The 22,379-nt window shown below is 43.0% G+C and overlaps 1 protein-coding gene across 1 annotated transcript; it reads left to right on the top strand.

Annotated features, from left to right (window-relative positions):
- The first annotated feature begins 335 nt into the window (after positions 1–335).
- On the top strand, positions 336–2,093 carry LOC115180407 (uncharacterized). The gene is made up of 2 exons (XM_029742468.1): positions 336–1,492; positions 2,063–2,093. Exons 1-2 carry the CDS (start codon positions 376–378, stop codon positions 2,077–2,079), a joined length of 1,134 nt encoding a protein of 377 aa, XP_029598328.1. The 5' UTR covers positions 336–375; the 3' UTR covers positions 2,080–2,093.
- The last annotated feature ends 20,286 nt before the right edge of the window (positions 2,094–22,379 follow it).

A 22,379-nucleotide genomic window follows, 5' to 3' on the forward strand; every position in this document is an offset into this window, starting at 1 on the left:
AATATAAATATCAATCTAAAAGAGAACTTATTGCGGTGTGCATAAGATACATTCATGCTGGAATGATTAAAGGAAGAGCTGTTGGGTTTATGGAAACCGCTGACTTGTCTGCACAAGGAATTTCTCGGAAAATACTTGAAGTGTTGCAACCCCTGGATTTGGATCCCACTCTGTGTGTGGGTTTTTGTTTCGATGGCGCTTCAGTCATGTCAGGGAACAGAGGAGGGGTACATGTCCTACTAAAGCAAACATTTAGGCAAGTGGTATATGTGCATTGCAACTCCCACTGTTTGAATTTGGTTCTGTGCACCGCAGCAAAAGTGTCGGGACATGTCAGTACTTTTTTTTGACACAGTAAACCAGCTACACCCATTTATGAGTGGATCCCACAGACATGCTGGATTCATAGAAGTACAGATAGAGTTGCATCCTGATAGACCATGTATCGAGCTAGAAAGATCCACGGATGTACGGTGGAGTTCAACATCAGGGTCTGTGAGTAAAGTGCTGTTACTACTAGATGTCATTTTAGAGGTTCTTGCAGATTTTTCAGAGGCTTGTGGACAAAGCAAATTAGAAGCCGATGCCCTCTTACAACAAAACCAGAACAATACGTTTTTATTCCTGTTAGTCACGTTTAGTAAATTATTTGAAACTAGTGATTTTGCTACGAAGGGATTACAAAGCTCTACATTATCTGTGATGGACTATATTGGTTTAATTGAAATCCTTAAAAGTAGGTTTTCTACATTCAGAGATAACTCAGGGGGAGACTTTGATAAAGTTCTCAAGCTAACTGAAGAGATGATGATTAAGCATGACATTAGTAATTGGGATGTGAGCGCATCACAGCAGCAAAAACTGCCTATAAAATTGGCAGACAGTGTAGTCACAACTTCATTAGGGAAAACATCCAGCATCAAGAGTGACAGTGACCAGAGGCAACTTTGGAACAATATTCTAGACAGACAGATTACTGAGTTAAACTCAAGATTTCAAGAAGACACATATGGGATCATGCAAGCGGCAGCCTCCTTTTCCAAAGAATCCCAAACCTGCGGCCTTAAAGAGCAGCTGAAGACCACATGCGATCATTATGCAATATCAATTGAGGATGCTGAATTCACTGTTTTTATTCAGCAGTTGAGTCGCAAAATGAACGTGGGAAAGAGTGACTTTTTCTTCATAATGAGTGTACTTGACAGCTGCCCTGATGATATTTTCCCTAATATAAACTCTCTGTTAAGGTTCATTGTCACACTTCCAATGACATCATGCAGTGTGGAGAGACTTTTCTCAACAACAACTAGGATAAAAAATTGTCTTCACACATCAATGACAAGCGCCAGGCTGAACCACTTCAGTTTGCTGTCTTTTGAGCGTGAACTGACAGATACGTTGGATTATGATGAAATCATCACCATATTCAACTCAAAGCCTCGCCGTCTGCGCCTTGTGATGGAGGTCACGCCTTATGATACGTCTACTAAAGGTAAGGTACCTTTTTATAGTACTACTGTACGCCGTGGTAACATCAAATATAGGCTTGTTTGCCCATCGAGATTAAAGTGCGCCTGAAGATGAGTTTTATGTTGTTGGCAAGTTGGCAACTGGTCTAAATTTACTGTCTTATTTTAATGTGCTGGGATAGGTAATTATTTGTATATGTAATGAGGTTGCTCCAAGTACTATGTACTAGTATAAAACGATTGTATTACGAAATAATATACGGTGCACATCGCAAAATAATGTAATAAACAATTTGAAAAAATGCCTATCCAAATTTTTCCAGGCCTATCCATAAAAGGAAATCTGGCTATGCCCCTGGCTGCAACTACTCTTCCTGGGGTCCAAACACATTAAGGCACTTACAATACACATAAAACAAAAGATAAAACAGTACATCATATAACATTGTTACACCACTACAAAATGTATCTACAACACAAAATGTATGATACCACCATACAACAATATTACAATGTACATGTATGTAGAGTGAGCGTGGTAGCGCCTGTGTGTGTATACGTGTGTCTGTACCTGTGCGTGTGTCTCTTCACAGTCCCAGCTGTTCCATAATGTCACGCCTGCTCCCACTCCTCCTCTCTGGCGCTCGAGGGCGCCAGGCTGCCCTTCATTACGCACACCTGCCACCATCATTACGAGCATCTGCGCTCATTGGACTCACCTGGACTCCCGTTTGTTGATTGCCCCTCCTATATCCGTCTATTCCTCGGTTAGATCAGATTATTGTCATTTTCCCCTGTCCAGACGCTGTCCGTATTCTGTTCCTGGCCGTGTTTCATTAAATGTTCGATCCCTGTACTTGCTTCTCGTCTCCAGCATTTGTCCTCACACAAGGTGTATTTTTGATCTGTTTTTAAATCTGATAATAGTGCTTGCATCAGTTACTTGATGTGGAATAGAGTTCCATGTAGTCATGGCTCTATGTAGTACTGTGCGCCTCCCATAGTCTTTTCTGGACTTGTGAAGAAACCTCTGGTGCCATGTCTTGTGGGGTATGCATGGGTGTCAGAGCTGTGTTCTAGTAGTTTAACCTTTCTGCGCAGGCGTTCTGCTAGCGGCCCACCTCGACAACATCCTGTGAAATTGCAGAGCGCCGAATTCAAAATACAGAAATAGTCATAATAAACGTTCATAAAAAATACAAGTGTTATACATCAGCTTAAAGATTAACTTCTTGTTAATCCATCCGCTTTGTCAGATTTCAAAAAGGCTTTACGGCGAAAGCATACCATGCGATTATCTGAGGACAGCGCCCCACTTACAAAAGCATACAAATATTTTACAACCAAGTAAAGGAATTACAAAAGTCAGAAATAGCGATAACATTAATCACTTATCTTTGAAGATCTTCATATGGTTGCAGTCACAAGAGTCCCAGCTACACAATAAATTTTTGTTTTGTTCGATAAAGTCCCTCTTACATCCCAAAAACTCTGTTTTGTTGGCGCATTTTGTTCAGTAATCCACTGGCTCAAAGGTGGTCAAAACATGCAGACAAATACATCCTAATAGTACTGGTAAAGTTCATCGAAACATGTCAAACGATGTTTATAATTAATCCTCAGGTTGTCTGTTGTCTAAATAATCAATAATAGGAAAAACAACGAAGGGCGCGCACTCGGTCACGTGCGCAAACCAGCACTGTGTCACGGTTGTCATTGGAAATGGAGGACCAAAACGCAGCAGGTATGTGTACGCTCATCTTGACATTTATTAACTCAGAATGAACACACCAAAACAACAAAACGAAACGAACAACGAAACAGTCTTGAAAGGCTCACTCGGCAAAACAAGAAACAATCTCCCACAATTAAACAGACAAACACACCCAACTAATATAGGACTTCCAATCAAAGGCAACACCACACAGCTGCCTTCAATTGGAAGTCCACCCCAATTAACCAAACATAGACATACAACTAACTAGATCAACATAGAAATACGTAAATAAGGAACAGTGCCCCAAAACCCCGGAATACTTAAATCAAATGCCCTTTTTAGAAAAACACCACCCCTAACCACATAAAACAAATACCCTCTGCCACGTCCTGACCAAACTACAATACCAATTAACCCTTATATTTGCCAGGACGTGACAGTACCCCCCCCTTTAAAGGTGCTAACCCCGGAAGCACCTTAAAAAAAACAACAACCCCAAACAACAAAACAAAAATTCCCCCCTACTAAAGGGAGGGAAGGGAGGGTGGCTGCCGTCAACGACGGCACTGTGCTACACCCCCCCTCCCCAACCCACCTATATCTGGAGGTGGCTCCGGTTCTGGCCGTTCCAGGCAGTCGGGCCACTCTGGCAGCTCGGGGCAGTCTGGCAGTTTCTTATGCAGTGTGGGCTAGTGTTTGATCTGCAGCCCCACTCTTACGCCACAGACAAGGCTAGGATAGCTTTTGTTATTGCACTGCTACGTGGAAGAGCTCTGGAGTGGGCTTCAGCCATATGGGAACGACAGGACACCTGCATGGTGTCATACCAGGAGTTCACGGCAGAGCTGAGGAAGCTTTTTGACCATCCTGTCCGAGGTAAGAACGCAGCTAAGCATTTGTTCTCTCTTCGCCAAGGAGCGCGCAGTGTGGCAGAATTTGTTGTTGAATTCAGGACATTGGCTGTGGAGAGTGGGTGGAATGAGGAATCACTGCAAGTGGTTTTTTACCAGGGGTTGTCGGAGCAACTCAAGGACGAGTTGATATCCTATCCTGAGCCTAGTGTCCTGGACAGTCTGGTAGCATTAGCAATTCGGGTGGATAACAGAATCCGAGAGAGGAGGAGGGAGAAGCAATGGGGCACGTCCCATCAATCAGCTACTCGGTTACCATTCGGGTCAGGAAGTGGACCGGAACGAGTCGATCATTATTCACCTCACGGGATGAGTGGAGGGGTCCTGCTTCCAGATCCTGAACCCATGCAAGTGGGGCGGCACGGGTTAACCAAGGAGGAGCGCCAACGTAGACGTGAGACCAACAGCTGCCTCTACGGTGGTAGCTCGGGACATTACATCTCCGCTTGTTCCCAGCGCCCGTTAAACTGCCCGGCTCGCTAAGTTTGGGAGGTTTTTTAGCGAGTCAGTTTCAACCTCTCAATAGTTCTGTTAGACCCCTTTTTCCTGCTACACTCATGAACAAGAATCAGAGTTTAGCGATTAACGCATTTGTCGACTCAGGTGCAGATGGCTGCTTTATAGATGCCGACTTGGTGGAACAGCTGGGGCTTTCCAAGGAGAAATTACCGGAAGCCATTGAAGCAACCACTCTGAACGGCAGTAGTCTAGCACGTATCACTATGAGGACTGAACCGGTCAAGATGCTGTTGTCAGGGAATCATTCAGAGGTTATCTCCTTCTTCATTCTGCCTTCTCCCCATGTACGTCTGGTTCTTGGATACCCCTGGCTGAGAGAACACAATCCCACATTCGATTGGGTGACTGGCAAGGTAACTAGTTGGAGCACTGAATGTCATGCTAACTGCCTGAAGACGGCCTGTTCCCATTCTGTTCCCAGTCAGGTCAGTTATTCTAAACCCCCAGATTTGTCCCTGGTTCCTGAAACATATCACGAATTGGGTGAAGTGTTCAGTAAGCAGAAGGCTCTGTCACTTCCTCCCCACCGACCTTATGATTGTTCCATTAACCTGTTCCCTGGAGCTGCCTATCCCAAGAGACGGTTATACAGTATCTCTCGACCTGAACGGGTAGCTTTGGAGACCTACATAAAGGAGTCTCTAGCTGCTGGTCTCATTCGTCCCTCATCATCACCCCTGGGGGCAGGATTCTTTTTTGTGAGTAAGAAGGATGGCTCTCTTCGACCTTGTATTGATTATCCGGGGTTGAATGATATTATGGTCAAGAACAAGTATCCACTGCCATTGATGAGCTCAGCTTTTGTTTCCTTACAGGGTGCTACGGTGTTCACTAAGCTAGATCTACGCAATGCGTATCATCTGGTCCGGATCAGAGAGGGGGACGAGTGGTTGACTGGTTTCAATACACCGATGGGTCATTTCGAGTATCTGGTGATGCCGTTTGGATTGACCAATGCTCCAGTAGTGTTCCAAAGCATGGTTAATGACGTCTTGAGAGATATGATTGGTTTGTTTGTGTTCGTTTACCTGGATGACATGTTGATCTTCTCTAAGGAGCCTTCCAGCCACATCCAGCATGTCAAGCAGGTTCTGCAGCGATTGTTGGAGAACCGCCTGTTTGTGAAGCCCAAAAAGTGTGAATTTCACGCCCACACTACATCCTTCCTCGGGTACATCATATCCCGGGGAGAGATTAAGATGGACCAAGAGAAGGTTAGGGCAGTTCTGGATTGGGCCCAGCCCGATACGAGATTGCAGCTCCAGAGGTTTCTGGGGTTTGCGAATTTCTATCGTAGATTTATCCGTGACTACAGCCGTGTGACTGCTCCATTAACAGCCCTGACTTCTAGCACCAGGACCTTCAGTTGGAATCCTGAGGCAGACCGAGCATTTCTGGAATTGAAGAGTCGATTCACCAACGCCCCGATTCTCTCTCAACCTGACGCTGCTCGGCAGTTTGTCGTGGAAGTGGACGCGTCTGATGTGGGGGTTGGCGCCATCCTGTCCCAGCGAAGCTCCACTGACGGTAAACTCCATCCCTGCGAGAGACAGGATGGACAGCTGATCGTCCTCGCAGTGGCAGACCACGTGTAACAACACCTGCACAGGATCGGTACATCCAAACATCACACCTGCGGGACAGGTACAGGATGGCAACAACAACTGTCCGAGTTACACCAGGAACGCACAATCCCTCCATTAGTGCTCAGACTGTCTGCAATAGGCTGAGAGAGGCTGGATTCAGGGCTTGTAGGCCTGTTGTAAGACAGGTCCTCACCAGACATCACTGGCAACAACGTCGCCTATGGGCACAAACCCACCGTCGCTGGACCACACAGGACTGGCAAAAAGTGCTCTTCACTGACGAGTTGCGGTTTTGTCTCACCAGGGGTGTTGGTCTGATTTGCGTTTATCATCAAAGGAATGAGCATTATACTGAGGCCTGTACTCTGGAGCGGGATCGATTTGGAGGTGGAGGGTCCGTCATGGTCTGGAGGTGTGTCAGAGCATCATTGGACTGAGCTTGTCATTGCAGGCAACCTCAACACTGCACGTTACAGGGAAGACATTCTCCTCCCTCATGTTGTACCCTTCCTGCAGACTCATCCTGACATGACCCTCCAGCATGACAATGCCACCAGCCATACTGCTCATTCTGAGCGTGATTTCCTGCAAGACAGGAATGTCAGTGTTCTGCCATGGCCAGCGAGGATCTCAGATCTCAATCCCATTGAGCACGTCTGGGACCTGTTGGATCGGAGGGTGAGGGCTAAGGCCATTCCCCCCCAGAAATGTCCGGGAACTTGCAGGTGCTTTGGTGGAAGAGTGGGGTAACATCTCACAGCAAGAACTGGTAAATCTGGTGCAGTCCATAAGGAAGAGATGCACTGCAGTACTTAATGCAGCTAGTGGCCACACCAGATACTGACTGTTACTTTTGACCCCCCCTTTGTTCAGGGACACATTATTCAATTTCTGTTAGTCACATGTCTGTGGATCTTGTTCAGTTTATGTCTCAGTTGTTGAATCTTGTTATGGTCATACAAATATTTACAAATGGTAAATAAACGCAGTTGACAGTGAGAGGACATTTTCTTTTTTTGCTGAGTTTATAGATCACTACATCTGATGGATATGGATACTGCTTCAAAGCTAATTTCTGCAGCATTAGTACAGATGTGATCAATACATGTTGATGATTTCATTCCTGTGCTGTTTGTAACTACCCTGGTAGGTTGACTGATAACCTGAACCAGGTTGCAGCACTGGTTACAGTTTGAATGTTTTTGAGTTCTTTTTGAGGTTCTTGAGTGGGCAGCTTAATGAAAACCAGCCAGTATTTAAATCACCCAGAAAATATACCTCTCTGTTGATATCACATACATTATCAAGCCTTTCACACATGTTTTCCAGATACTCACAATTAGCAATTGGTGGTCAATAGCAGCTTCCCACAAGAATAGGATTTAGGTTAGGCAGATGAACCTGTAGCCATATTGCTTCAACAGTTTTTAACATGAGATCCTCTCTAAGCTTTACATGAATGTGGTTCTGAATATAAACAGCAACACTTCCACCATTGGCTTTCTGTCTTTTCTGTAGATGTTATAACCATGTATTGCTACCACTGTACATTTGCTGAAGTATTATGACAACTCAGCAACACAATGGTAGGGATTAACTGAGCTGGGCTTGGGTCATTGATAAGTCATTGCATTGATGTCTCATCGCAGCCTTATAATGCTGTGAGAAGGCCCAGGAACCCAAATTAGTCAGGTGGATCTCATCCTCCTTGTAAAACCTGTCTTGTTTCCAAAAGGTATCAAAATTGTCAACAAAAGTTACACCCATTGAGCTGCAATAAGTTGTGGAGAGAAAGAATTCTGCTAAAGCGTTCAATGCCACGATTCAGAGAGGGCACAGGGCCAGATATAATGGATATTTTATTAGCAAAGAATCAATCAACTCTTTAAAATCCAGTTTCAACTGTTCAGAGCTGCCCTTCATAATGTCATTAAAACCCATATGGACTAAAATAGCATCAATTTCCATGTCCTTGCGTAGAACATTCTGTAGGAGCTTAGTAATGTCATTTACTCAAGGTCTGGTATAGGATATTGTTTTAGCATCAGGAACAGTCACATTTCTTACCATGGAGCTGCCCAAAATCAAGGCTGGTGAGAAGGATGAGGAAATCCCCTGGCGAACTTCAGGCAACACCGGCCAGTCGGACAACGACAAATGACAAGGCAGAGATTCATCCAACAAGCGCAAACGCCGTCCAGCCACCGGCATAGAAAAAGTAAACATTCCACTCAACATTTTCCCCCCAGTTTCTTGCATAGGCTGGCGACCTGCTTGATCAAGGAAGCCACTTCAATCCTATAATCCTTGGCAAGCAAACAATTGCCACATTGGAACTCCGAGTGATACAGTTTGTCCAGAAACAAAGCGTAGTAGATACAGCTCCTACAGAGCTGGAACTGTTCATGTACTTCTCCAGACAAAGAGGGATCCATTGCAAGACTTATCTTGGACTAACTTTGTTAGCTTGATGGCTAGCAGCTCAGCTAGCTAGCTAAGGTTAGCGGCTCTGTCAAGCAGGCTTCAACCTGTATGTTTAGCAGGATTCTAGGACAAGAAATAGCAGTCCAAGCTGTTAAAAGCTAACCGTGTCGCGGAATCCATGCAAAAACAAGTTCGGCATTTATGTTTAACAAATATTGGTTGTTTTAGTCAAAAACAACAAACCGAGTGTGTCCAGTGATGTTTCTGATTTACCCTATAAGTTCCACACACCTGGTTTCACACTTGACTAAATCAGTCATTGATTACAGAGGAAGGGTGAAAAACATCAGAAATTCACCCCTTCCAGGAGTGTAGAGGGATAATGCTGTAAACCAGAGCTATAACTGTTATCTGAGCTGTGTTCAGAATGATGGAAACACTGGATCATTAGAATCATCAGAAACTTCCTCTCTTTCAGCATTACACATAAGATGCCTGGAAACACACTGCCTTTGATTCCAGTGTCCTGGGTCAGGGTTAAAAATGCCCACAGCTAGCTTTTGTGCGTGTGTGTGTGTGTGTGTGTGTGTGTGTGTGTGTGTGTGTGTGTGTGTGTGTGTGTGTGTGTGTGTGTGTGTGTGTTCTCTGAGCTTAGCAGCAGTTAATGAGATCAGGGTGAATGTTAGCTAGGAGGAGGCTTTTGATTAAATATGTTCAGAGCGAGACAGAGAGAGACAGAGGGGGTGGGGGAGAAATAGGATAGGGAAGTGGATATGGAATGATAGATAGCAATGGGAAAATGAGAGATCGAGACAAGGGAAGGAGAAAGAGAGAAAGTGTAAGAAAGAAAAGAAAGAAGGCTTAGGGAGAGAGAGAGGTCGGGGAGAATGGTGAGAGAGATTGGAAGAGTAGAGATAGAGAGGAGGGGTGATGGAGTAGAGAGAGGGAAAGAGAGAGTGATAGTAAAGGGCAGAAGAGCGTGAGAGAGGAAGTGGAGGAGATACAGAGAAAGAAAGAGAGAGTGAAAGAGAGAGTGAAAGAGTGACAGGCGAGAGCAGTAGTGAGGACATTCATGTTTAAACACAGGAAAGGAAAAGTCAGCTTTACTAAAAAAAGAGAAGGGCAGATAGATAAAGCTGTTTCACACACAGCCAGATATACAGACTCACACGCCACTCTCATTAAGCACACACACACACACACACACACCAACACAGCTTCTAGTGTAGTTTGTTCTAATAATGTGTAGTTGAATGATTGGATTGTAGTGTGTTTTATAAACCCGCAAGGGAGTGTTGGATCATCGTTTTATCTTCATCATCTCTTTAACTCTAATACTTTAATACTAATTACTGCACATAGGCTTCACTGAGCTAATGACTGGGAGTTTAATTAAGCCTGTGAGGAGAGAGAGAGAGAGGGATAAGAGAGAAAGAAAAGGAGGGAAAGACAACACTAGAGCGAGACAGCTATGCATTTTGTTTTGTAACCTCATTTGCAATCCTAAACTATTTCACAGATGTATGTTTGTAGGCTTGTTTTATGTCTGAGTTTATCTAATAAGGATTTAAACTAAGATTACCGGTACGACACTAAGACATCACTGTTACAGGAATGACACACGTGACCTCTAATCAACCTATCATGAGCAGGTGACCAGGGAGACACCTAACTGAAAAAATACAAGATGCTCTCTTATTCTCCATCTCTCTCTCGCTGTTGCATTCTCAACCATTATCTCTCATCTGTCTCTTACACACACAGTGGGAGCAACAAACACACACACAGCCTTATTTCATGATGCTGTCAGCAGATGGACAGAAGCAAGAGGAATCACACACACACACACACACACACACACACACACACACACACACACACACACACACACACACAGTCACACACAGTCACATTTCAGACTGCTGTCAGACAAAGGTGTGAGGGAACACAGGATGGATTCTCCTCTCTCTCATTTCATCACACTGCCACGACACCCCTATTTACCTCTCCCATCCATCTCCCAATATGTGTATCTCGCTGTCCTATGTGTGTGTGTGTGTGTGTTTGTGTGTGTGCAGGCCTAGTCCAAACCCTACAGTATATAGGGCTGTGGCGGTCGTGAAACTTTGTCAGCCTGTTATTGTCATGCAAAACATTGCCAGCCTCATGGTAATTGGCCGCTAATTAACATAACCCCGTTTAGCATCTCCACGCCTCCACTCATACAAGCCACTGATGCGAGCCTTTTTGGAACATCTACATTCAAAAAGTCTAAATAAATTTCAAATACACCATCTCAATACATCCATAATTTATTTTAAGCAGGTCTAAAGAAACATGATATTAAAAAAATGTACTTCAGAATATGAGTTGACCTACTGTATGTTATCCTATCTGGCTATGCGCCATTCCTCAAGCTGTAGTCTTGTTTATTTAGCAGACAAGATATACTTATAAGTCCCGTGCCATTATTTTATATTATATAATTTTATAGTAAGAATAATGTAATTGAACTTAGCTAAATAAAATAGAAACTATATTTTTCCAATGTCGAGAGGAAAAGTGATCATTTGAATCAGGTCCTATACACTAGATTTAGTGTTAATTGGCAACTTTAGTTGTGAATGATACCAACCTTAGAATGTCTTAGAAATCAAAACATATATGGGCTGCATAATGTGACTATAGGTTATTGATGATTTAAGAAAGGTACAAAAAAAACTTGCCTCGGGCTGCACACACTGTTCTCTCATCAAGTTATCATATTTTTAACCGTCAGACTATTCTCAATTTAATCTTGTCTCAACTAACATGTCAAATTAGTTTATAATGGCCCATTATCAAATGGGCAGGAACAGGGGCAGGGGGAAAAATACATGTCGTCGGTATGTAATCGAATAGAGAATTGAGGCCGCCTTAATTTTTAAATCATGCTGGGTAGTGTCGTTACTTGACTTTAACATTAATCTGAAGACTGTTATATATCTAATTTACTATGTTTAACTGTTACCTGATTAACTTGTAACATGTAACAATTAACTCATTAGGATCTGGGTCACCACAAGAGCGGTTCTTTAAAGAGTTACCATCTCCCGAATTAAACTCTAAACCATCTTTACCTATCACGTCTATAAACAGTCAACTTATTAACCATAACCTCGTATCATATCATCATTCTGAACAGTCGTAACTTCCTTGCAAATGTCAAAAACCCGAACCTTACTTATGATTCAGTACTACACAAACTGGATATTTATTTACTAGCTAATTAAATGGGAACAAAGGATAAACATACACACTTTGCACCGGTTACTGACTGGAGAATTAATACGCTGAAAACAGGTCCATAGCAGAATGACAACAACATGGCTGCTTGTTAAAGAAGAGATGGAGAGGGAGACAGAGAGGGACAGAGACACTTAACATTGGTACATTCAGAAACTACTCTCACTTGCGTTAACCATATACTTTGCACACGAACCGCCGCCCGCTTTGAGTAAGAAATCATGAATTTATTTACATGAAATGCCTGGGCCGCCGGGGATCTCTTGGTGGACAGGGCAGCCTTGGAAAGGGGGTTGGGCCTTTTCGCGGCACGCTTGTAAGGCTCTGATTGTTCAAAATGGTTCCACCAAGTCCTCTACTGTTGTCCTTCTTTGTAGTTAATTTTACATCCATTCGCTCTTGAAGATGCTTCTTTGAAGATAGGCTAACCAGCCATATCGATGGTTCCCCAGAGGGGTGATGCATAATATGATGGTTTGAGCAGAGTAACCGATGGTCCTCCTTAAATTCACTTTCAAAGATACTTAACTTAGGACAGCTAATCAGCCGTACCATTGATTGTCCAGGAGTTGAGTTTATCGTCTCCACCTCGTGTTGAGATTCAAAGTTCAAACCACTTTAAACGTACAGCTGCAGCTTCACATTTTTCTTGTCTGATATGTTAATTTCTTAACCCATCATTTATACAGTTGGCAGGAAAGGGTGGTTCTGGCAGGCTGACACGCTCTCTGACCTCACTCAGGGGCGGTTAATACTCACTGTACAAAGTTATAAAATACAATTATTTCTTATAGCTTCTCAAAACACATCCCTCTCTTAACAAAAACACTTTCATAATTTTTCATATTACATGCATAACGCATAGTATTGAAACTTCGTATATGTAGTGGGTATACTTTCCAAGTTACAGTATTTCCTTTATAACATGTTTAATGACATCACAAAATAACCAACAAATGATATTAGTGTTCTATAGATCGCCTCTGACCATTCACTGCGTTCTATGTTAGAAATATTGTTCCAGTATTCGCTTTTGGACGCATTACATGATGTCCAGACCGCACACGCGCATGCTTCTGTGTGCACCATTGTGAGCTTGTTGATTTTGTTCCCCCACACCAGATGCGATCAGGACATGCAGGTTGAAATATCAAAACTAACTCTGAACCAATTATATTAATTTGGGGACAGTTTGAAAAGCATTCAACATTTATGGCAATTTAGCTAGCTAGCTTGCTGTTGCTAGCTAATTTGTCCTGGGATATAAATATGGGTTGTTATTTTACCTGAAATGCCACAACCCACCGGAGTGTGGACCTCAGTTCATCTTTCAATCACCCAAGTGAGTAAATACTCCTAAAAACCATTGAGGAGATGGGAAAGGCAGGACTTGCAGAGCGTTGAGCATCACAAATAGAACCAAGTTCTATTTTAGAACCTGGCAATGCAGATGATCGCTGACGCGCGCGAGCAGTGTGGGTGCAATGATTGAATAACACGTATGTGTAAATGTATTTTGCAACACTCGCAGATAGGGCACATCCAGTCTGGTCAGCATGTTAGAGTTTCCGCGGGAAAAAGTCTGTTAACACAAACAGCATTCCTTTGGAGAATCTTGGAGAGGGAGATCTTCTCCCTTGATTTACGACAGGACGTGAGTTGTTAATCCCCACTAGTTCTTTACTTCCACCCTCTACAGTTGAGAGGGGGTCTGATTTAAGTTATTTATTGCAAACCTTATCTGATCTATTGGGATTCTCGTGGACAGTCATGACAGTAGGCTACTCAATGCATCATTACTTAATGCATCAACCATTGTTTGAGGAGCATGCAGCCTCTCGCTGGGCAACAGGTGATATTACGCCCAACTCTGTATGCCATGGGCTCTCCAACCCTGTTCCTGCAGCTACCCACTGCTTAATTTGGGAAACCAAGTGAAATCTGTTCGAGAACATTGATAGTATCATGTTTTCACAAATACAAATTCCCTATAATCGTAGGCTAACTGTAAGCCGCCCTGCACAATCAATGAAACAGTGTCGCCCAGGCCTATATGTTCTCTCCAAGAATCATGCATAGAAAGTTTGGAGCATAGCATAAGGTAACCAGTCCACCCAGTATGTATAATAATAAAGTCAACACTCAAAGGCAATTACTAGAATTTTAATTTTGGAGTTTGTCTCTGTGAATGGTTTGTCCTCTGACAAACCAATTGTAAATGTCGGTGTTCCTCAAGGTTCCATTTTAGGACCACTATTGTTGTCACTATATATTTTAACTCTTGGGGATGTCATACGAAAACATAATGTTAAATTTCACTGCTATGCGGACGACACACAGCTGTACATTTCAATGAAACATGGTGAAGCCCCAAAACTGCCCTCGCTAGAAGCCTGTGTTTCAGACATAAAGAAGTGGACGGCTGCAAACTTTCTAATTTTAAACTCGGACAAAACAGAGATGCTTGTTCTAGGTCCCAAGAAACAAAGAGATCTTCTGTTGAATCTGACAATTAATCTTGATGGTTGTACAGTCGTCTCAAATAAAACTGTGAAGGACCTCGGCGTTACTCTGGACCCTGATCTCTCTTTTGAAGAACATATCAAGACTGTTTCAAGGACAGCTTTTTTCCATCTACGTAACATTGCAAAAATCAGAAACTTTCTGTCCAAAAATTATGCAGAAAAATTAATCCATGCTTTTGTTACTTCTAGGCTGGACTACTGCAATGCTCTACTTTCCGGCTACCCGGATAAAGCACTAAACAAACTTCAGTTAGTGCTAAATACGGCTGCTAGAATCCTGACTAGAACCAAAGAATTTGATCATATTACTCCAGTGCTAGCCTCCCTACACTGGCTTCCTGTTAAGGCAAGGGCTGATTTCAAGGTTTTACTGCTAACCTACAAAGCATTACATGGGCTTTCTCCTACCTATCTTTCCGATTTGGTCCTGCCGTACATACCTACACGTACGCTACGGTCACAAGACGCAGGCCTCCAAATTGTCCCTAGAATTTCTAAGCAAACGGCTGGAGGTAGGGCTTTCTCCTATAGAGCTCCATTTTTATGGAATGGTCTGCCTACCCATGTGAGAGACACAGACTCAGTCTCAACCTTTAAGTCTTTACTGAAGACTTATCTCTTCAGTAGGTCCTATGATTAAGTATAGTCTGGCCCAGGAGTGTGAAGGTGAACGGAAAGGCTGGAGCAACGAACCGCCCTTGCTGTCTCTGCCTTGCCGGTTCCCCTCTCTCCACTGGGATTCTCTGCCTCTAACCCTAGGTTAGAGGCAGAGACAGCAAGGGCTGGGTTGTGCCGTGGCGGAGATCTTTGTGGGCTATACTCGGCCTTGTCTTAGGACGGTAAGTTGGTGGTTGGAGACATCCCTCTAGTGGTGTGGGGGCTGTGCTTTGGCAAAGTGGGTGGGGTTATATCCTGCCTGTTTGGCCCTGTCCGGGGGTATCATCGGATGGGGCCACAGTGTCTTCTGATCCCTCCTGTCTCAGCCTCCAGTATTTATGCTGCAGTAGTTTATGTGTCGGGGGGCTAGGGTCAGTCTGTTACATCTGGAGTATTTCTCTTGTCTTATCCGGTGTCCTGTGTGAATTTAAATATGCTCTCTCTAATTCTCTCTTTCTCTCTTTCTTTCTTTCTCTCGGAGGACCTGAGCCCTAGGACCATGCCTCAGGACTACCTGGCATGATGACTCCTTGCTGTTCCCAGTCCACCTGGCCATGCTGCTGCTCCAGTTTCAACTGTTCTGCCTGTGGCTATGGAACCCTGACCTGTTCACCGGATGTGCTTGTTGCACCCTCAACAACTACTATGATTATTATTATTTTGACCATGCTGGTCATTTATGAACATTTTAACATCTTGACCATGTTCTGTTATAATATCCACCCGGCACAGCCAGAAGAGGACTGGCCACCCCTCATAGCCTGGTTCCTCTTGAGGTTTCTTCCTAGGTTTTTGGCCTTTCTAGGGAGTTTTTCCTAGGGAGTTTTTCCTAGCCACCGTGCTTCTTTCACATGCATTGCTTGCTGTTTGGGGTTTTAGGCTGGGTTTCTGTACAGCACTTTGAGATATCAGCTGATGTACGAAGGGCTATATAAATACATTTGATTTGATTTGATTTGAGTATAGGCTAGACCAATTCTTTACCAAAGACATCTTAAATCCGTTTTTTTTAATGTTTTTCTGACATGCGTAATATGCAATAGGCTATGTATTGTATAAAGGCACAATCATTATTTTAATTCAAGATAGATTTTTGGGGGGCTCATACAATGCATTTGGAAAGTATTCAGACCTGTTGAATTATTAAACATTTTGTTATGTTACAGCCTTATTACAAAATTGATTAAATCATTTTTTCCCCTCATCAATCTACACACAATACCCCATAATGACAAAGCAAAAACAGGAAATATTACATTTACATAAGTATTCAGACCCTTTACTCAGTTGGTAGAGCATGGTGTTTGCAACGCCAGGGTTGTGGGTTCGATTCCCATGGGGGGCCAGCACAGAAAAAAAAAATGTATGAAATTGTATGAAATGTATGCATTCAATACTGTAAGTCGCTCTGGATAAGAGCGTCTGCTAAATGACTAAAATGTAAAATGTAAAAATGTACTTTGTTGAAACACCTTTGGCAGGGATTACAGCCGAGTCTTCTTGGGTATGATGCTACAAGCTTGGTACACTCGTACATGGGGAGTTTCTCCCATTCTTCTCTGCTGATCCTCTCAAGCTCTGTCAGGTTGGATGGGGAGCGTCGCTACACAGCTATTTTCAGATCACTCCAGAGGTGTTCGATCGGGTTCATGTCCGGGCTCTGGCTGGCCCACTCAAGGATATTCAGACACTTGTCCCGAAGCCACTCTTGCATTGTCTTGGCTGTGTGCATAGGGTTGTTGTCCTGTTAGAAGGTGAACCTTCACCCCTGTCTGAGGTCCTGAGCGCTCTGGAACAGGTTTTAATCAAGGATCTCTTTGTACTTTGCTCCGTTCATCTTTGCCTCAATCCTGACTGGACTCCCAGTCCATGCCACTGAAAAACATCCACACAGCATGACGCTGCCACCACCATGCTTCACCTTAGGGATGGTGCCTGGTTTCCTCCAGATGTGACACTTGGAATTTAGGCCAAAGAGTTCTATCTTGGTTTCGTCAGACCAGAGAATCTTGTTCTCATGGTCTGAGAGTCCTTTAGGTGCCTTTTGGTAAACTCCAAGCGGGCTGTCATGTGCCTTTTACTGAGGAGTGACTTCAATGTGGCCACTCTACCAGAAAGGCCTGATTGGTGGAGTGCTCTAGATATGTTTGCACTTCTAGAAAGTTCTCCCATTTCCACAGAGGAACTCTGGAGCTCTGTCAGAGTGACCATCAGGTTCTTGTTCACCTCCCTGATCAAGGCCCTTCTCCCCCAATTGCTCAGTTTGGCTGGGCAGCCAACTCTAGGAAGAGTCTTGGTGCTTCCAAACTTCTTCCATTTAAGAATGATGGAGGCCACTTTGTTCTTGGGGACCTTCAATGCTGCAGGCATTTTTTTGGTATTGCTTGTAAATTGATGAGAAAAAATACAATTTAATCAGTTTTAGAGTAAGGCTGTAATGTAACAAAATGTGGAAAAACTCAAGGGGTCTGAATACTTTTTGAATGCACTGTATATAGGCCTATGCATATGTATAAGCTCTTAGATCCGTATGGGAATTTTGAATTAATCATCACCTCTGAAAGTGCTGTCCATTTCGTTGTTAGGCTTTGAAACAACATCCACAACATCCATAGTTTTACCCTATTGTTGAACTTCTTTCTTCAATTTGACCATTCAAAGTGAGGTGAGTTTTAAAAGCATGACGCTGTTTTTATGATGTGATTGATGTTATTTTTTTAATAGCATTTTCATTAGAGGACAATAGAGCCCTGAGTACCAGGCCATTAGCTACCTAATGGTTGTTAGTGAGTTGGGTAGAACCAACGCATGTCCAGAGCGCATGAAAGGAAATTACCGTGACTCACCGGTCATGTGGAATTTTAATGCGGTCATGACTCATGACTTTCAGTAACATGGTCACCACAACAGCCCTGCATTGCACTTACTTCCTTTTTCAAAGGAGCACTCTACTGAAGCTCAACATTTAAAGTGGAACTGACAGCGTTTTAGCAACATGAAATCTTATTCAAATCTGTTCATATACACACCCAGGAAGGGTGACAGTCGAGCGACTTTAGATCATTAGAACGCATTCGCCAAAAGCCTAAAAATACACCTGAAAAGATTTCTGCAAATATGTGAATACCACGGGAGTCCTCTTACATTTGGGAACTTTACAGTCCTGCAAAATAGTTAAGACGCTGTCTGTTCCACTTTAATTGTGTACATTACATGTAACAATGAGTAAAGTTTCTCCATGTAAAGTCTCACAGTAAAGTTTCAGTGAAGTTTCTAACAGTCTCATGGGGAGCCCTTGGCTTTCTATACAATCTGTTTGTCTGCTTTTTTCCCTGATTCGTTTTCTGTTTGTGGGCCCTTGTCATTTCTTCAGGGTTACCGGCATCCCTCCCTCCTTCAGATGGATTTTCTTCACACCCCATCACTTTTTCCCCAAATATAAGAGCCACTTTCATTTTGGGAAAGAAAGCGCACTATCCATTTTACCAATCTAATTTTGTCTCAGTCCCTCTCTCCCCATCACACACACATACACACACACACCTGCTGTTTCTCACTCCCTAAAGGCTGTGGTCCTGCATTCTCCTTCTATATTAGACTATGTTTTGTCTCCCTGGCCTCCCATGATCCATGACTGCAGGAGAAGAGAGGGAGACTGCAGAAAAAAAGTAATTCTTCATTAAGTCATTGTGTGTGTGTGTGTGTGTGTGTGTGTGTGTGTGTGTGTGTGTGTGTGTGTGTGTGTGTGTGTGTGTGTGTGTGTGTGTGTGTGTGTGTGTGTGTGTGTGTGTGTGTGTGTGTGTGTGTATCTCTGGTATGTGTATAAGCCTATGTGAGTGAGTGCGTGTATGTGTGTCTATTTGAATGTGTTTGTGTATGTGTATGAGTGAGTGTGTGCATGTGTGTGTTTTCTTTGTGTGCGTTTCTATTTGCGTGTGTGTGAGTATGCGCATAAGTAAGCATGTGCAAGTGTGTGTGTGTATTTGTTTGTGTGTGATGATTAAGTTTCAGCATTGAGCTGCCCAATGGACCCTAGGAAACAATGAGTGCCATTTTCTCAAGGAGAAAACACAGACTCCCATTTCTCCTCTTTTTCCATCTGCTCTCCAGACCTTTCTATTATTACTGTAAACTATAAACTTTGTCTCTGTTCAGAGTTTAAGCCATAATGTGTTTGAGAACGTGGTACAGTGCCGTGAAAAATATTTGCCCCATTTCTGATTTTCTCTATTTTTGCATATTTTTGATACTGAATGTTCTTCAACCAAGATCTTCAGATCTTCAACCAAAACCTAATAGTAGATAAAGGGAACCTGAGTTTACACATAACAAAAAATGATACTTATTTGATTTATTTAACAAATTTATGCAACACCCAATTCCCCTGTGTGAAAAAGTAATTGCCCCCTTACACTCAAAAACGGTTTGTGCCACCGTTAGCTGCAATGACTGCAACCAAATGCTTCCAGTAGTTGTTGATCAGTCTCTCACATCACTGTGGAGGAATTTTGGCCCACTCTTGCATGCAGAACTGCTTTAGCTCAGCGACATTAGTGGGTTTTCAAGCATGAACTGCTCATTTCAAGTACTGCCACGTCTCAATTGGGATTAGGTCTGGACTTTGACTAGGCCTTTCCAAAACTTCAAATTTGTTGCTTTTTAACAACTTTCATGGAGACTTGATTGTGTGTTTTGGATCATTGTCTTGCTGTATTACCCAGCTGCTCTTCAGTTTCAGCTCACAGATGGATGGCCTAACATTCTCCTGTAGAATTCTCTGATACAGAGCAGAATTCATGGTTCCTTCTATTAAGGTAAGTAGTCCAGGTCCTGAGGCAGCAAAGCATCCCCAAACCATAACACTACCACCACCATGCTTGACCGTTGGTATGAGGTTCTTTTCTTTTCGTCAGACATAATGGGACCCATCTCGTCCAATATTAGGTTTTGGTTGAAGATCTGATAACATTCAGTATAAAAATATGCAAAAGTAGAGAAAATTAGAAAGGGGGCAAATAACATCACTGTATATCATGGATAATACATCATTATAAGCAGAGGTGTCATGCACCCACAAAATCGGAGGGGGTACAAAGTATGTGAGGATGGCTGGAGGGTGGTCTGGAGGGGTGCTATGCTCCCCCGTCTGGTAGTTGGAGAATTTAGTATTTTTCAAACACTTAAGACAGCTTTTTCATCTAGTCATCTAGTCATAATCATTATGCTTCATTCCATGTAAAAAAAAATAAAAAATTCAAGTATATTTTTCTGCTTATCTAAGCAAACCTCTTGAGCTGTCTGTATCCTCCTGACTGGTGTTTTTAAGAAACATAATATGCTTCTTTGCATCTCTGCTAAAATCTGGGTAAAAGATTGAAAGGAATGTGAGTCTTATCCAGTATGTTTAGTAATTATTTGCTTTTCTAAAGTCTACCAACCTAGCCAGCAGCCATGCCAGCTAAGATAGTTAGACAAGCTAGCTACTCTAACTTAATTGATAGCCTGAAATGGCTTCTTGGTAGCTAGTTACGAGGTTGGGAACCTATCTAGATTAGCTAAACCCAACTTCATAAAATTGTTAGGTGGCTAGTAGTATTACAAAGGAACAACATTTACAACAACAATTTATCAACCCACCAAAACATTTACAGGAAAAATTGGAGGGGGCACGTGCCCCCGACGGGCATGACGCCTCTGATTATAAGGCAAGGTGTTAGGCAGGAGCTGACCCTTTAGCTGTGACTACATTCATGATACACCATGGTCTTATCACACTCTCACTTTTATAAAACAGATCAGTCAATGTTTCTCACAAAGAAAGACAATAAGATGTATAGCTGTCTGTCTGTGGTAGAGCTTCCTACACAGAGGAGTGGGTGGTATGAACAAAAACCAACAAACACAAGCACGCACGCACATACCCACACATACCCACACACTAACTCCTTATCTCTGTGAGGTGGATCTGACACTGCCACTGACAGCTTAATACAGGAGGACAAAGAAAGAGGGCTAGCTCGAATAGGACATGGGATGGACTCATAAGTAATATGTGTGTGTGTGTTGAATGGGAGTTATCTGGCCCTGTCTCTCCATTTGTCAGCGCTTGACAGCTGCATTGTGTGTTTGTTTGTGTGTTTGGTTGTGTGTTTGTGTGTGTGCGTGTGTGCATGTGTGTGTGACAGCTGCTGATGTGCTGCTAACGTCTCTCCCCAGTCCAGCATTCTCCCAGACAGTCTCCTGTCTCGGCATAAGAGTGCTCCTCAGCATGGCAAACAAACACACACCCTCTGTTGAATACGGTAGCCTGAATTGACCTCGGGAGATTCAGAGAAAGAGAGTCTAGACAGATGTCCCAATTTATTCAGGTAATGGAAACTGCACTGTGGGTTCAAATGTGTCCACTATATTTTAGGGACAGGAGTGGTTTCGTGTCAATATCCAATTACAATGTCTGCAAGAGAAACAGCTTCACACCTCTGATACGGTGTTGGACACAAACAACACCTGTCCATAAAATTTAGCGTAAACATTCTGAGCGGTTTCCTTCTTCTGCAACTGATTGAATTCATCCTATTCAATTGTTACCATGCACCTGCAACAAAGATAGCTCAGATGTGTGAGTGCCTTTTGAATATTGAGGTTAAAAAAGAAAGAAACAAAGAAGACAAGAAAGCCCCACAGATGGGTGACATATTCCATTAAAAAGCCAATCTCTACTAAGAAAATATCAACTCGGGATTCATATTGAGGCGCACAGTGACCAATGAGAGATTGTGCTCTGAAACAGGCTATCAAAACATAATACATACATCCATAAGAAACAGTCAAGGTCAATAAATATAGAAATCTATAAACCACTAGCACAGACGCCTGCTGTCATCATCTGACTTATCTCTCTTATCTTACTAATTTCATCCTCCTTTTGAAGAGTTTGTCCCAGTCTGTGTGTATGTCCTAGTGTGTGTCCTATAGATGTGTGTGTGTGTGTCTGTGTGTGTGTGTGAGAGTGTGTGTGTGTGTGTGTGTGTGTGTGTGTGTGTGTGTGTGTGTGTGTGTGTGTGTGTGTGTGAGAGTGTGTGTGTGTGTGTGTGTGTGTGTGTGTGTGTGTGTGTGTGTGTGTGTGTGTGTGTGTGTGTGTGTGTGTGTGTGTGTGTGTGTGAGAGTGTGTGTGTGTGTGTGTGTGTGTGTGTGTGTGTGTGTGTGTGTGTGTGTGTGTGCGAGGGTAATTGAATTAGAGCGTTGATAGAGCAGGTTACTGCCTGGGGTTAATATCCTACATGCAC

This window comes from Salmo trutta, chromosome 3, assembly GCF_901001165.1.
Source record: "Salmo trutta chromosome 3, fSalTru1.1, whole genome shotgun sequence".
NCBI lineage: Eukaryota > Metazoa > Chordata > Actinopteri > Salmoniformes > Salmonidae > Salmo > Salmo trutta.

Excerpts from the sequence above, each read along its gene's own strand:
- LOC115180407 (XM_029742468.1), top strand. The coding sequence starts at position 376 with ATGAGTGGATCCCACAGACATGCTGGATTCATAGAAGTACAGATAGAG.